General features: G+C 41.0%; 1 protein-coding gene across 3 annotated transcripts in view; it reads left to right on the top strand.

The window, feature by feature from the left end:
• lrp4 (low density lipoprotein receptor-related protein 4) overlaps window positions 1-15630 on the top strand; it is a 118662-nt gene extending 103032 nt beyond the window's left edge. The window contains exons 19-39 of one of the 3 annotated variants that reach the window (XM_067572705.1): window positions 12-117; window positions 203-404; window positions 601-790; window positions 1566-1697; window positions 2001-2141; window positions 2226-2312; window positions 2414-2585; window positions 2783-2945; window positions 3336-3561; window positions 4310-4613; window positions 4742-4960; window positions 5209-5343; window positions 6272-6380; window positions 6690-6882; window positions 7744-7857; window positions 8493-8604; window positions 8992-9056; window positions 10256-10343; window positions 10759-10900; window positions 11145-11206; window positions 12433-12558. In XM_067572705.1, the coding sequence (XP_067428806.1) occupies window positions 12-117; window positions 203-404; window positions 601-790; window positions 1566-1697; window positions 2001-2141; window positions 2226-2312; window positions 2414-2585; window positions 2783-2945; window positions 3336-3561; window positions 4310-4613; window positions 4742-4960; window positions 5209-5343; window positions 6272-6380; window positions 6690-6882; window positions 7744-7857; window positions 8493-8604; window positions 8992-9056; window positions 10256-10343; window positions 10759-10900; window positions 11145-11186 (2942 nt within the window). In that variant the 3' untranslated portion in view covers window positions 11187-11206; window positions 12433-12558. Of the gene's footprint in view, window positions 1-11; window positions 118-202; window positions 405-600; window positions 791-1565; window positions 1698-2000; window positions 2142-2225; window positions 2313-2413; window positions 2586-2782; window positions 2946-3335; window positions 3562-4309; window positions 4614-4741; window positions 4961-5208; window positions 5344-6271; window positions 6381-6689; window positions 6883-7743; window positions 7858-8492; window positions 8605-8991; window positions 9057-10255; window positions 10344-10758; window positions 10901-11144; window positions 11207-12432 lie in introns of all 3 variants that reach the window. The other 2 variants (XM_067572624.1, XM_067572537.1) reach the window with 2 other exon arrangements.
• The last annotated feature ends 727 nt before the right edge of the window (window positions 15631-16357 follow it).

The following is a 16357-nucleotide window of genomic DNA, read 5'->3' as shown; positions in this document are numbered from 1 at the left end:
GGGTCGCTCAGGTACAGATCGTATCGAGGTTTCTAATGCAGATGGGAGCATGCGGACTGTACTGATATGGGAGAACCTGGACCGGCCAAGGGACATTGTCGTCGACCCGATTGGAGGGTGAGATCTTTGAAAAGGTTTAATATGTTCATATATAAACCTGAACTTTGCGCAGTATCTCTCATGTTTTATTCTTTCTCTGTAGTTTCATGTACTGGACCGACTGGGGTGCCAACCCAAAGATTGAACGTGCTGGAATGGACGCTTCCAGTCGCATTGTCATCATCTCATCCAACCTGACATGGCCCAATGGGCTCGCCATCGACTATGAGACTAAACGCCTGTACTGGGCCGATGCTGGCATGAAGACTATTGAATTCGGCAACTTTGACGGTTCTGACCGACAGGTAACAAGTGCTAATCACAGGGTCTTGACATTTTAATGATGGGAATAATGTCTTAACAGCAACTTGAACTTAATTATTTCACTGTTTTGTGACCTGACTTATTAGTTTTTCTATTAATGCGGAATCAACACTGCAAATATATCTTTGGAAATAACCGCAAATGTTGCTTGACCTATTCTCCTGTCTTTGCATACAGGTTTTGATCGGCAGCCAGCTGCCTCATCCCTTTGGCCTGACTGTACACGAGGACAAGCTGTACTGGACAGACTGGCAGTCTAAGAGCATCCAGAGCGCTGACAAGCTCACCGGCTTGGGACGACACACTTTAGCCGAAAACCTGGAGAACCTCATGGACATACACATGTTCCAGAGACACCGCGAAACAGGTCTGTGTGTGTGTTCACATGCTACACTAAGTCTGAATAGCAGTGGCACATTTTTTTGTCTCTGTACTCCAGCATATAGAATCAGACATGAAAATATAACTGAGGTTTAAGTGCAGAATTCAGCTTTAATTTGAGGTTTTCAGGAACTGTAGCCCCTTTTACACAGAGAACCCCAATTTTTTGTGAGTAGAAAGTAAATGTTAACATACACTTAAATAAAGTTTTCATATATAATATTAGGTGTCAAAAAACACCTCCAAAAACACTCTAAACTCACAGCCACTGATTTCAAGTCCAATGTGTTACACCATAGAGAAAAGAAAAGATAAAAAAATGAAAAATGTAACACTGGCCTTCTGTTTATGGAGAATACTCTGTGTTCTGTTGGACTCGCGTAGTCTCTTGTGACAAAGGGAAAAAAAAAAAACCCTCCTCCTCTCACTTTCTGCTTTTCTGGTTTTTGACGCCTTTTCCCAGAGCTCAGATGTGTCTGTGCTGACACTGGGGGGGATTACAGGTAAACTGGGCACAGATCAGTGGCTGAGAGGGCAGAAAGCCTCAGGGGCTCATACCAAACTGAAACCTCACTGATCTCACTGCTGTGTAGGGCTCTCCTGTGCTTCCTGAAGAGTTTCGCTGTCTGTATCCGCAAGTTGTGTGTTTCTGTTTTGTTTGCTCCAAATTCCCCAATTCCCTTTGAAATCCTTGCCTCTAAGCTGACCTAGAAAGGAGGACAGTGGGTGAGCTGAATCTGTTTGTGTGTCTCCGTCTGTAGTGCGTAACCCGTGTGCTGTGAATAACGGAGGCTGCAGTCACCTCTGTCTCCTGGCCCCTGCTCCCAAAGCGTCCAGCTGCGCCTGTCCCACCGGGATTAACCTGCAGACGGACGGAAAGACCTGCACGCCTGGTACAAAATGTCGTTTTGCATTTCGAAAGTTAGAATGGATCCATACACGCCTGTGATTAACCAGCAATTCTCACATAATCTCAGTAATATTCAGGATTTTGTATGTGAGGTGTATGTGAATAAAGCAGATAAAAGCTTTGATCATCTACAGATGTCCTATATTTTGTTTATAAGGCAGCATCTGCATCATGTCGAAACCTTTGCAGTCAGGAAGATAAAAGAATGTCAGCCCTCTCTGTTTACTGACAGGAAGGTGCTGTGATGTGTGAAAAAAACTGATGTGCTGTGTGTGTGCGTGTGCAGGGATGAGCAGCTTCCTAGTATTTGCACGGAGGACGGACATCAGGATGGTTTCTCTGGACATCCCCTACTTTGCGGATGTGGTTCTTGCCGTCAACAGCTCCATGAAAAACACTATCGCCATCGGTGTCGACCCCAAAGAAGGTTTGTGTGTCTTCTCAAAGTTTTAAAAGGTCTGTTTCAAAAAAGACTAGTGGTGTATAAATGTGTATGTGGCGCCTCCTTCAGGAAAAGTGTACTGGTCTGACAGTACGCTGAAGAAAATCTGCAGAGCCAACATCAATGGAACAGCAGATGAAGACATCATATCTACAGGTGAGGAGGGATGCTTACATGTAAAGTACAATGCTGTCTGACTCCATCCAGTTATGGTGTCATGACTGGACCTCTGTCTCCTTCTGTGTCTCCCTCTGTAGGGTTGATGACAACTGATGGCCTGGCGGTGGATGCTGTTGGCAGAAAGATCTACTGGACAGACACAGGAACCAACCGCATTGAGGTTGCTAACTTGGACGGCTCCATGAGGAAAGTTCTTGTCTGGCAAAACCTGGACAGCCCTCGAGCCATTGCCCTCTACAATGAGATGGGGTGAGGATGCTTATAGATCAAACATAGTGAATTCCACTTCAGCTTTCATAAAGTTCTGTTAAAGGAATAGTTCACCTACATGTCTAATATACTATATGCTGCTCTCACAGTCCAGCTTTTTCTCATCAGATTATCTCCGTCTTGTTTTCAGCCTTCTTACACTTGCTAACCTCTCCCTCTCTCTCTGTCTCTTACAGTTATATGTACTGGACAGACTGGGGAGAGCACGCTAAGCTGGAGCGCTCTGCGATGGATGGATCAGATCGTGTAGTGCTCATCAGTAACAACCTTGGCTGGCCCAACGGCCTGGCTATTGACATGGCCGGCTCACAGTTGCTGTGGGCTGACGCTCACACCGAGGTCAGTGGCGGCTGCCTTTGATGCCCACACAACTCCTCAGCTACCTCACTAATCCTAAACCGTAGAGGAAATAAAGCCTTGGCCTCTTTGTTTTGAGGTCTTATAATGTTGTGGATGTTGAGGATCAGGTCACTGGATCAGAAAAACTAAAAACAAAGCATAATAAAGTAAAAACATGCCAGAACAATAAAATAATTTTGGACAATACAAAGAAAAAAGCGGTTAAATCCATAAAGATGTACCAGAAAGACAAGACATGAAAGGTTTTTAAAAATTCATTTTTAAAGGTTCACATAGTGTAAACACCAAGTGGCTAAAATGTGAAAATGTTAATCTGAAAGGCGGCAAACATGGAGTCATGTACTCATTGTCTTTCTCATCCTCTCCCAGCGTATCGAAGCCTCTGACCTGAACGGGCAGAACCGCCACACCCTCGTGACTCCAGTCCAGCACCCGTACGGTTTAACCCTACTGGGGTCCCACATCTACTGGACCGACTGGCAGAGCCGCAGCATCCAGCGTGCCGACAAGAACACCGGAGCCAACACCATCACAGTGCGAGCCAATCTGCCAGGCCTGATGGACATCCAGGCTGTGGACAGGGAGAGACCACTTGGTGAGTCTGAAGACATAAAGTTGATTTTTTTCACAGGTGAACTGTAGTTAAGCTCAGTTTGAGCTTTCAGCCCACACATTATTAATAGAAATCCAGTATTACAAATCGGGGATTTGGCGTTTGAAAGGTGTCTGCATTTACAGAGTTGCATTATGGAAAGTGTCTCTCGTTGGTCCCCCGACTTTATGGAGGTGCATTATTATATCTCTAGAGACCGCTTTAATGCCACCTCATGCTTACTCTTCCGCATACTGCTACTTGCAGTATGAATGAAAGAATATTTATGTTCAAAATCAAAGCACTGTATTGCCTTTGGTTTCATGTTTTTAGAGGAGCCAATTGAACCACAAACAAACACGAGAATGGAGGAAAGCCTAGTAGTGATTGACCCTTACCACCTAGAGCCGTTTAATCTCATGGACAGAAATTACCAGAACATAAACAAGTCAAGCTTGGAGGAACTTTAGTGTGCCACTTGGAGTTTCATGTAAATTTTAAATTTGTTTGTCTGTATTTACTGTGTTTGCTTGCCTGAAAATACAGTAACTGCTGTTGATAATTATTATGCTTAGCTTGCCAGCAGATGATTTATTGACAGGTGATTTTGTGTTGCCTAGAAACAGCAAGATACCTCTGTGCAAACAAAATCTGCTGCGAGTACAAACAGATTTTTGTGCAGCAAAATGTCATATCGTTAGAGATCACCTCTGTTTCTGTGCATCATCCCTTCTGTCTCTGGCCTCTACAGGTTTTAATAAGTGTGGCAGAAGGAATGGAGGCTGTACTCACCTTTGTCTGCCTCGTCCCAACGGTACATCCTGCGCCTGTCCCACCGGCATCCTGCTCAAGGGAGACGGTAGGTCATGTGACGACTCCCCAGAGACATACCTGCTCTTCTCCAACCGTGTCAGTGTGCGGAGAATCTCCTTGGACACCAACGATCACACCGACGTGCACGTACCGGTGCCCGAGCTGCACAACGTCATCTCTCTGGACTATGACAGCGTGGACGGAAAACTTTACTACACCGACGTCACCCTGGATGTTATAAGGTATGAAAACACATGAAAACTCTATCCCGCCACGTATCGTTTAACTTTTAGTATAATCAAGGTTATTTTATTTCCTCTAATCAAGTAATCATGCACTGTAATGTTCACCTTTTTACTTTGTTTTTTAGGCGTGCTGACCTGGATGGTACTAACATGGAGACCGTGATCAGCCAGGGCCTAAAGACCACAGACGGACTGGCTGTGGATTGGGTGGCCAGGAACATGTACTGGACTGACACTGGAAGAAACACCATCGAAGTGGCTCGACTGGACGGAACAAGCCGCAAAGTCCTGGTCAACAACAGTTTGGACGAACCCCGAGCCATCGCAGTGTTCCCGAGCAAAGGGTAAGAGACAGGGAGTGAACATGACACGATTAAACATTTTTAAGAAATAACTCACATAATAGACTCTTGATGCAGTATAATTTCATAAACTGTGCAATTTCTTCAGCATTTATTGCTTTTTTGGAGCTGTTAAAAGACGTTTTAATAACACTGAAGTTGAAGCAAATGCTAAAGGAGGAGTCATATGGCTGCAGGTATCTTTTTTCCAGTTTGCTTCTCTTCTCACCAGTTCTACCTTGTCTCTGCAGGTTCTTGTTCTGGACTGACTGGGGTCACATTGCAAAGATCGAGCGATCTCACCTGGACGGGTCGGACCGAAAGGTTCTGATCAACACCGACCTGGGATGGCCCAATGGTCTCACACTAGACTACGACACACGCAGGTCAGACAGAGAAGGATGTTTGTTGGGGGGGGGTTACTTGTGTGGCTTCTTCTCACACTGAGGAGCCTCATAAAATTAAATTTGATTACATATTATGTCCATGGAAAAATTGGAATCAAAAAGTATATCTGCAAATGCAACTGAACACACAGTTGAACAATAACTGATCATACTGAGATTAATACACTTAACTAAATTATTTGTTTTAAAGCTATTACAGTTATTTGAATCAACATAAAAATATCATTTATTCCTGTGATATTGTATTATATTACATTTTTATTTATTAACACCTCCTGTCCACCAATTAACTTCCTAGATAATATTAGCAATTTATTTTTTTAATTTTCATCTTTACATGCTAACTGGACACAGCGCTAAATGCTAACATCACAATCAGCATGTTAACATTCTAACATCTGTGTTAGCATTTAGCCAAACCAACATTCTAATTGTTACAAAAACATTGCATGTTAACATGCTAACATTAGCATAACTCAGCTGTACTTGGAGCTTAAAGCTAACGTTACTTTCTGAAATGCTAACATGCTTAATATTAGCATGTTAGCAAGTGCTGAAGTGATGAAAAAGTCTCCAGTAGAGGTGAGCCTGATGAGCTGAGTTTGAGTTCTCCTAAAATGGCCACCGTGTAGAGGATAAACATTTTAATTTATCTTCTCACACCGACTGCAGGCCACAGTTTACATTTTTGCCATTTTCTTAGATCCCAGCCTAAGCGATAAGGATCTAAGAAAAGCAAAGCTATCTCTCAGTTTGTCATCCAGTCAACAGTTTTGTTTTCTTGTGTGTACTGAGGATTACAGCATCACAGGATATTTGAAGTCCTGTTTTTACAGTGCAGTCGGAAAGTATTTAAAGTGTATTTACAGACTGAAGTGTGTTTATGATTGTGTGATGTTTTCTGCAGGATATTCTGGGTGGACGCCCACTTGGACAGGATCGAGAGTTCCGACCTGAACGGGAAACTGCGTCAGATCCTCGTTAGCCCGGTGTCTCACCCCTTCGCCCTGACTCAGGTACCTCCCTCAACCCCCCTAACCCTCAGCTGTCAATCACTGGGCTGACCCTTCCTCCTGGCTGCCTCCTCCACTCACCTGCTCTCTCTCACTCATCGGCTCACCGTGTGACTCCCACTGGTCATCTCTCCGTCCTCCAACTCATACTGAACTCATTCGACTTAACCATTTCTTCTACTTCCCTTCCACTCTGACCCTCATTTTTCTTCCTCCTCTCTCCCTCCCCTTTCCCTTCCCCTTCTTCCTCCCGTCCCCCTGCTCCTTGTCTGTGTTTTTCCTCTCCTCTCTTCTTCTCCCTCGTTTCCCCAGTTGAAGCCGGTGTCCTCCCCTCTAACTCCTTTCTCCCGACTCTCGCAGCAAGACCGCTGGATCTACTGGACGGACTGGCAGACTAAGTCCATCCAGCGGGTGGACAAACACACCGGCCGTAACAAGGAAACCGTGCTGGCCAACGTGGAGGGCCTCATGGACATTATAGTGGTATCACCTCACAGACAGACAGGTAAGGAAGCTTTTTCCAGGAGACTCAGGAGAGACACCACACAGTGTTTGGTTGGTGAAGTGCTGAAGCAGCAGAGGTCTATATGGATATGTTTAGGGACCACACATGGTAGGCAATGAATGCAGGTACAGGGCACGTCGCAGAAGTAGAAAATAACGTGGTGGAAGAACACAATAAAATCAACACATATCCAAGCTGAACACACAACAAAGTAAATTTTTTACTGCCTTGTGTATGAGGAGTATTGAAGGAGAATTGGCTTTTGTCAAATACTTTCAATTTCTTTCGATTAATCAGTTATCGTTTAACCTGTGAATCATCAGAAGCTAGTGAGAAATGCTCAATATGATTTCCCAGAGCTCAAAGAGTTGTCTTCAAATGTCTTGTTTTGTCCGGCCAACCCAAAAATGTTCACTTTACTGTCATATATGACAAAGAAAAGCAGCAAATCATCATATTTAAGAAGCTAGAACCAATGAATGTTTGGCATTTTTGCTTGAAAAAGTTACTAAAATGATTAATCAATTATCAAAATAGTTGCTGATGAATTTTTTGTCTATTGAATAATTGATTAAATAATATTGCAGCTCTATTCAGTCGCTCTAGTGTTAAAAACATAAACATGATGGACTTGTCTGAGCCTCTGGTAATTAGTTTGAATTGCATTTCAGTTTGCATTCTCTCATTTAAGAGCGTTGAAACCTTCATTTTCCAGTGTCACAGTGCTGTTATTTCATACCAGCCGAATTCAAATGTCATCGCTCTCACTGTAGAGAAGTGATCCAAACTAAAGAAGGAATTCAAGTAAATCCTGAAGACTGTTTGGTGCTCGGTGTAAATATGCTCTCTTTTCTCATTCAGGTACAAACCTCTGTGGAGTGAACAACGGCGGCTGCACTCACCTCTGCTTCGCCAAGACCAACAGTTTTGTGTGTGCGTGTCCTGATGAACCAGATGGGCGACCCTGTTCAACTAGTGAGTGACAACTGTGATTGTGCAGCGTGTGCTCAAGTGTTTTATATGCTGATGTTTATCTTAAAAAGAATTCACCAGTGTTTTTACGTCTTAGCCCAAATCACAGATAAGAGCTGATAGAAATATGAAAATGTAGTTACTATCTCAGGTTTAAATAAATGTACTGATATTGACTGAAATAAGGGTGAAATTAGGATACTGTAGCATCAAAACATACTTAAATGACTTAAGAATTTGAATAAGCTACTTACAACACTTAAGTGTGTTTTTTTTGAAGTGACAAGTTTCATGTTGCTTTATGTTGATTTCTATTCTTTTTTAAATTAATGCAAATCAAGGGAAAAGCATTTATAATCTAAATGACAAGGGTATGTTTTGGTAAATGGTTAACAGTGAAGTGAGAATATAATATATGAGATGTGACAGGAGTTTCCTCTGTAGAGTACAAGACAATGTTCAGATCTCACCACACATCAAATCTCTAGAAGTTATTTTTGAGGTAAATTAAAGGAGCTGTTTGTTCACATTCAGAAATAAAGATTAACATCTATAAATCTGATGTGCAGTGAGGTCTGAATTTTTACAATAATGTATGCATGTACATACAGGTACTGATCCTCATGTGTTTTTATCAGTTTCAGGTTACGTCCCCACTGCTCCTGCTAGAGGAACCAGTAGCACCCCCATCCCTAACAAGATCCCCAAAGCTCCAACAGACACACCACACAGAGGACCATCAGTGGTCAAGTACGTCTGTTTGTCCATTTGAGTTTTTAACAGGAATGTTTCTTTTTTTCTTTTTCAATTGCTACAAAATGTATTTAATAACTTTTCTCAGTTAAAAGTATCTCAGCGTATCTTCACATATCCCACTGAGAAACACAGTTGTAAACCTGTTCTGTTGCCAAGTATGTCGGTATCATTGCTTTAAAATGTTTTTAGTTCCTTTCAACTTTGTTCATAAAGATACAAGCTCTTCCCAAAGGCCCCTAAAGAGAGATATCTTCAGGAGAAATTATATCATGTTTTGACTCAATAAGGTCATGTTGGACTAATTAACAGCCAATAATAAGCAAACTCCCCTGAGCTATATCATATTTTCTCAAGCTGTGTTTCTGTCTTATTTTTTTATAGCTGCACTGACAAGAACCTAAACACAGAAGGCTGCTCAACGAGCAACGTGGTGACGGCTCCTCATGGTAAGTATATAAAAACGGATCTCACCTCATCAGTTTGCTCTCTACACTGTGGTCATAAAGGAACACACTTGACATTTGGGAAATCCAGGTTTTCCATCTTTATCACCCACAGAAAGATGAGAATATGAATTGTATCCATGTGTGTCCAGTACAGAGACAGATCCAGAATGTGTTTAGCTTAGCCAGTGTTAATTTTGACGAGAATTTTAAATTTAGTTTTAGTCTTAGTCAATTAACAAAAACTGTAGCTGGTTTAAAGTATCAGTTTAGTGAAACTCAGTAACTCAGAAACTTAGTTTTTATTTTAGTCTAATATTAGTCAATGTTTTAGTCATAATTTGCTCAGACAGTTTCATGATACTGTAATGGATTTTGCTGAAGGATATTTCTCCTGGCTGTAAAAATTCCAATTAGAGGCTGAGAATGTGTTAGTGACTTACTGCACTTCTTTCATACATCATATAAAAATGAATTCCTTAAGTTTGCTAGAAAAAGTGCAATACAATCATATTTCCTTTCACAGGTCGTATTTATTTTCTGCATTATATTACCTACAACACAACAATCCTTTATGGCCTCTGTATGTTTGGTTGCACAAAACAATCTCATCCGACGTTATTGATGTTACAGATGTTATAGTAATCAAATTAATATCAGCCTGTGAAGGGCCCCTCTGTCACCGCGCCGTGTGGTGAATTATTGGACACACACACACACAATTTTCAGCCCATTGCTCCAAAGATAAACACTTTTAACCCAAATCATGATCTTCCCCCGACCCTAACCAAGTGGTTGTTGTGCCTAAACCTAACCAGACCTTAACCACAGTGTTGTCACATCACAAAACATCATCATTCCTTAACAAGCACATCAAAATACACTAGATTACATTAGGTTGACTGCCCAAACAGAGCCATCTATCATGTCTAGTCTTTACTCCTCAAGGCATAATGAACAGAGACTTTGTTTTTGTCGCCCTCTTGAGTTTCTGTTGACATGAACAAGTTGTAAATACGGCAGCCCTTCCCGACACTACCGTCCGTCCCCCATGACATAAATACAACACAAGCTACTGTAGACTAAACACTTTCTCTGTGCTGAGACAAAACTAAAACTGAATAGTCGGTACTTTTCTTTTATGCAAAGCCACTTGATTTGTTCCATAAACACATCTGTCACATCTGTGTCACCTGTTGTAGGAGAAGGACTTCATATCAGCTATGTGATCGGTGGAGTTCTGACCATCCTGGCCATTCTGATCCTCATCGCTGCTTTGATTATTTACAGGTAAGTCTCCCACTTGATACTTCTTCATTTTCCTCCCCCACATCATATGAAATACTTGCATTCGATATATGGTGAATAGCAGGGCTGCAACTTTTTCATTATCGATTAAACTGTCGATGATTTTCTCGATTAATCAATTAGATTGTCAATCACTGTTTCCCAAAGGCCAAAGTGACGTCCTCAAATGTCTTGTTTTGTCCCGACAAAGAGTCCACAACCCAAAAATATTCAGTTTACTGCCACAGAAGACTAAAGAAACCAGAAAATATTCACATTTTGACTTTGTTTTCTTGACTCAAAGCGATTAATCGATAAAATAGTTGCTGATTTAATAGTTGTCAAATAATCAGTTAATCAGCTAATCGTTGCAGCTCTCACAGATAGTTTGATTTGTTTCTTTGTTCTTGATCAACAGACATAAAAAGTCAAAGTTTGCTGACCCGGGGGTTAGCAACCTGACCTACAGTAACCCCTCATACCGGACATCAACGCAGGAGGTCAAGATTGAGGCGTCGCAGAAGCCTCCGATATACAACCAGCTTCGATATAAAAAAGAGGTAAAGAGAAGTCTGAGCACTGAAGAGAAGATGACTTTTTGTTTTAATAGCCGAATGGATTTCAGTTGAATCCATGATGTTTATGATCAGACTTTGTAGATGTTTAGAAGGTAACAACAGAGACAAATGATTTTTCTGTTTGTCTCCGGTCAGACTGATTGCATCAGCATATCATAAAATGTAACATGTGCAGGTCACAGACACCATCGCTCACCTTTTCCTCCCCCTCTCTCCTTCACCGCAGCTCTCTCATCCCTACAACTCCCTCTCTCCCTTTATCTTTTGACCCACATGTCCCGCGGAGAGGTAGTTACACCGCATGGAGGAGTCGTGCCTTTTCTAGTTTTGTTTTCTCCTAATCGCCTTCTGCTGTTTCTTTGTTTTCCTTCTTTTCTTCTGTCTTTCAGCGCATGCCACCCGCTATCCAACATTAATGATTTCTCTCTATGGTGCAGTTACAGAGCTGTGATCAATAGCATGCCAGTGTCTTTACTTTTTACAGATGTTTTGGTGTTAACTGACGCAACGGGCGAAGAATTTAAAAGCTAAATTCAATGGTTGATTTTTATTAACGGTGCTACATGTATCATCTTTAAACATCCATGTATCAAATTAATCGTGACAACTTGGTGAAATTACTACAAACATCCAAGAATGTCAGATCAATGATATTATTGTTAGAGCCTCTGAAAATCAAGACCACTTCCCCCATTAACCCTGTTGGCTCCCAACCAGTAAGATGTTGGTGTTTTGTGGCATTAAATCAGAAAAAAAGCCAATTGCATGCCTAATACTGGATATTATAATTACTGTTATTGCTGGACATAAGTTCTACATGGATATTATACAAGAAACTATCAAAAGATATATGAATATATATCAGAGATTAGAGACTTTACACTCAGTGTTCACTGCAGGAGAATATCTGCAGAAACTCCACATGAAATGAAGTAAGAAAATCAGGACATCCCTAATAAGGGCAGAACTCACTATGGTTTTTCACCAGTCTTTTATTTCTACAACCATCTGCCAACGTGAATCTGAAAATAAAAAAAAAATTAACTTCAGAAGGAAGCACAGCATTACTACAAGGAGCCAATCTGCTGTGCATGGGTTGTGTTTGAAGGTGACATCTTGTTCTGCAGTGTTGTGCTGTTGGTTACTTATTAATCTGTCAGTGGGAAAATCCACCCTTAACAGGTTGAACTAACATTTTGGGAATGTTTATGTGGTCGTTGTTTACGTTAATAAATCGTGATTGTTCTTTAAAAATAAAGGATGGTTTAATTCAGGGGAAGGACATAAAGAAAGGGAGGAAAGAACAAGTGAAGAGGGAAGAAAGAAAGGAACATTTAACATAAATACTCACATGACCTTAGAGGTCACCTTAGTTACATCTGAATGGCTTGCTGCATTTGAGGTTCAAGGTAAAGTAGACTAGAAAACACGGAAAGTGTTAAACTTGAACTTTAGGGTGGTTTTTTCCTTTTAAATTGTTGTTATCTAATCGCTAATCATATCTCATTGTCCAGGGGGGAGGAGATGGAGGCTACACCAAGGAGAAGATCCGCATAGTGGAGGGCGTGTGTCTCCTGTCCAACGAGGAGCTTTACTGGGACGACCTAAAACAGATCAAGCCGTCCCGAGGCGGCCTGCACACCTGCATGCGCACGGACACCGTCTCCCTGCAGGCCAGCAGCGCCTCGTTAGACGACGGCGAGACGGAGCAGCTCCTCCAGGAGGAGGCGTCCGAATGCTCCTCCATAACCACCCTCACCCCTTCAGCCATCACCCCGCAGCGTCACGCCCAGCACAGCCTGCCCGACACCGGCTGGGCCTCCAAGCGCAAGCCCTCCACTGAGAGTGAAGTGTGAGGGAGGGCCCCCCCCTCCCCCCTCCCCCCTCCTCCTCCTCCCCCCACCCTCCCGCCCTCCATGCTTTATCTCAACCTCCATTCCCTAATAAACAAACACCTGTATTTATAGCTGGTACAAACACACAAAGATAAAAAGGTACACCGTAATAGCTGCATATGTAGAGTAACAGTACATATGAACCTGGTTAGACGAAACTAAGTTCCTATAAACACATCTCCTTCTCTGAAACTGGGGCTCCGTCCTACTTGTATACACACACACACACACACACACACACATGCTGTGCAGTCCTCCAACAGTACCCTCAGTGCTACTGCCTTTAGGCAAAACGATAAACTAATGAGCATGCTGGAATAAGAAAGCAAAGGACTCTGGGGAGGAAGTGAACAGAGAGACACAAGCGTTATCTGGAGCCTTTTTTTTAAAGGATGCAGGCTGTCGACGTGACGAGCGCTTCTCTGTGTACAACTTCACCTTTTTATTTTTTGTGAACTTTTTTTTTTTTGTTTTGTTTTTTGGAAAAAGCTAAAACATCATTACCCCCCCCACCCCCCCACCCCCCCTGGACTATGTAACCACAGTGCTCTCTCTCTCTAATGCCACTCATGTCTTTTTGAACTCTATTTATGAACGTTTTTTGTACTTCAGAGTGGGTTTGCTGACTTTCATAGAACAGCGAGAGTGTTGGAACTTTATGCAGCAGGACCCGGGTATTCAAGAGTTGTATTTATGACAGTGCCAAAGGGTGGGGCTTCACAGAGTCTCCATGCTTCTTTCTGCATTTTACACTTCAATAGAAATGTATCTTAATTACGGGATGTTTCTTTTATTTCACTTACTGACTAACCTCACCAGTGGGAGACCTCAGTGACGACACCATCTGCTTCTAATTTCTTAATTTTTACAGCCTCCAAACAGGTCAAGCAAGGACGCTGCTGGTACTCTCAGTTGATTGCAGAAGTCTATTAATCTTCTGCGAAAATGTCCTGAAAGGAGCTTTTTTTTTTTTTTTTTTTAAAGTTGTAATTCAATCATTGCTGATCCTCGGGCATAGCAGAGGAAGTCGCGATGAAGTAACAGCCTAAGTGCCAAACATTTCGTTCTTTTTTCCTCCTTCAGCTGTATATTTATTTTTCTCAGAGGTTGTAAAAATGAACGTGACATTCTTTTTACTCATTCTGATTAAAGGGTTGGTTCAAACCGAATCGCAAAAAAACATATTTTCTCACTTACCACTCGTGGTATTTCAGCTATGCAGATACAGTAATTGTGCTTTTGTGTACCGATGTTTGATATTTCTGTTTCTGGAGTTTCTTCTGCCACCATAAAATACGGCTTTTTCTTTGTGATACTCAAAGCAATCTCTCATTGAACTTTTCTTTGATTGGTCTTTCCAAAAAAAAAAAGTGTTCCTTGGGTTTATTATCCATATTCACAGCACTTACTATTAGAATTTGAAGCTCTTTGACAACAAGGTCAGCAAGAATTTAACTTGTTGCCCTTAAAAAACTAAAGTTCCCATGATTTTTTTATTTTATTATAGGAGTGTTTGTATTATATGTCATCGTAACCGTTTGCCCCTTATCCATGATATTCAGCCACATTCTCTTCTATTGTCATCTCTCCAACTTCCTGTTATCTAAAAAGTATATCCGCTGTTCACTTTAACCCGCAACAGTCATAGGTTTGTAGGAAATGTGTTGTTTAAATGTTAAAGGCTGCTATAAACAGAAATATTATTTAAATTATATTAGATTGCTCATCAAACGGCGTAAAAACTGATAAAGATACTGATGAGAAATGTTTGCGTCGAAGAGTTTTCAGGTTTTCGCATCACTACGGAAACCGGTGCGATTTTTGAATTAAGTTTTCTTACTTTTTTTTGAAACTGAATGACTAAGTTCCACTTTCACTTTGGCTCAGGTTTCAGAGGCAGATAAGTAAAAAAAAAAAACTTTGGCACATAAAACCAAAAAATGATCTGCTTTGCCAAACACTACTACTAAGGGGTAAGTGAGGAAATAATGTTTTTTGTAATTTGATTTGTAATCAACTCTAAATCTGTAATGGAAAAGTGCACTCGCAGTATCTGCCACAGTACAGTATAACAAATGGGTAACTTAGGTAACACTGTGCATGTCTGACCCCCCATCAGACAGTGAGGGTTATAGTTTAGAAATATATCACTGACAACTTACTGAAACATTAATTTAATACAAGATATTATGCATTGCTTTAACTTTAGAGTACCATCCTGTGTGTTGTTGAAATATGGTACAAGGAAATATTATATTGCTATTTTGACAAATATATCGGTTAGACTTTATAGAACCATGTATTTTGAAGTATCTGCTACAAGCTCAGCAACTTGCTGATTTGCTGCTAGACGAAGCACTGAGGCCAATGAAAGAGGGTCTTGGCAGCTACATAACTTCAGTCTCTGACGGTTGGTTGACAGTAGGCCTACAGAGCATCATGGTGACCCAGTAACCAATCATCCCGGCTCACAGTCCCTCCAACTCTGCTGCAGGAATGCTAAAACTGTACAGATTTTAGTTGCGGATATAAGCAAACATTTCTGTTGAAGATATTGTGTTGATTAAGTTGTATAGTCTTTTGTACAAAGGGATTTCATGACCGTTTTTAGACTTGTATTAATTTTACTCACTGGAGAAGAACATTTTTTTTTTTGTTTTTGTTTTTGTTTTATTTTTTGCTGGATTATTTTAACCACTGTGTTTCCAAACCTTGTAAATGATAGGGAAGATGCCAGTTATTTAATAGTGCTCTTTATCTTATGAAATACTGGTCGCGTATAGCTGTTGTAAAGTTAACAAAAAGAGGTATTTATGATTTCTGTTTGGTTGTCACTTGATGTGTAAATATGAAAAGACTGTATATGTATTTCCATGGCAGTACTAACAAGCTGTGTTGTGTGATATAGTGAATTATCCCTTTGCTATCTTTTAATATAAAATTGCATTTGCATTTCAATGAAACTTTTGGCTCACTCGTCTGTGCTCAATCCCTTATTGCTGCAGATATTACAGTTGTAACAATGGGAGCAAAGTAATCCGAGAATCAGGGTTTTACATGTAGCTATTTACTTGGCAGTAAATCTGATTCTGTGTAGACAAAGTAGGTAGCTGTATTAGGATGACAACATCAAAAGAATAAAATACACAACACATAACATTAAGAAAATATAAATAAGTTACAGACTTCCAGGCAGAGGGTTATGTTTTGAGTGAAGACTGGACCAGAGAAGATGTCAAGAAACCTCCAGGTCCTACAAAAAGCTGGTAGCTGTAACAAACTTTTATCAGCATCAGAAAACATCAGATTTAGTTATCTTGTGTTTAGACCTTTTAATAAAGGATCTATCTATTAGTCTGGAAATGACAGCAGGTTCCAGAGCTGCATTTTGAATTCAGGTGGTAGGAATATTAAATTCAGATTGCTTCTTCCATCTTTAATTTACACAGAAAAATATGATTAATGTAAAGAATTATGCACCAATTTCACAGTCTCATATGATCCAGGAAATTGTAGATATGTATGTTCCCTTTATGTCACTCCT

This window comes from Thunnus thynnus, chromosome 1 (assembly GCF_963924715.1).
Source record: "Thunnus thynnus chromosome 1, fThuThy2.1, whole genome shotgun sequence".
Classification (NCBI taxonomy): Eukaryota; Metazoa; Chordata; class Actinopteri; order Scombriformes; family Scombridae; genus Thunnus; species Thunnus thynnus.
The sequence above is the reverse complement of the archived record's forward strand: the minus strand, read 5'-3'. Positions and strand labels throughout refer to the sequence as shown.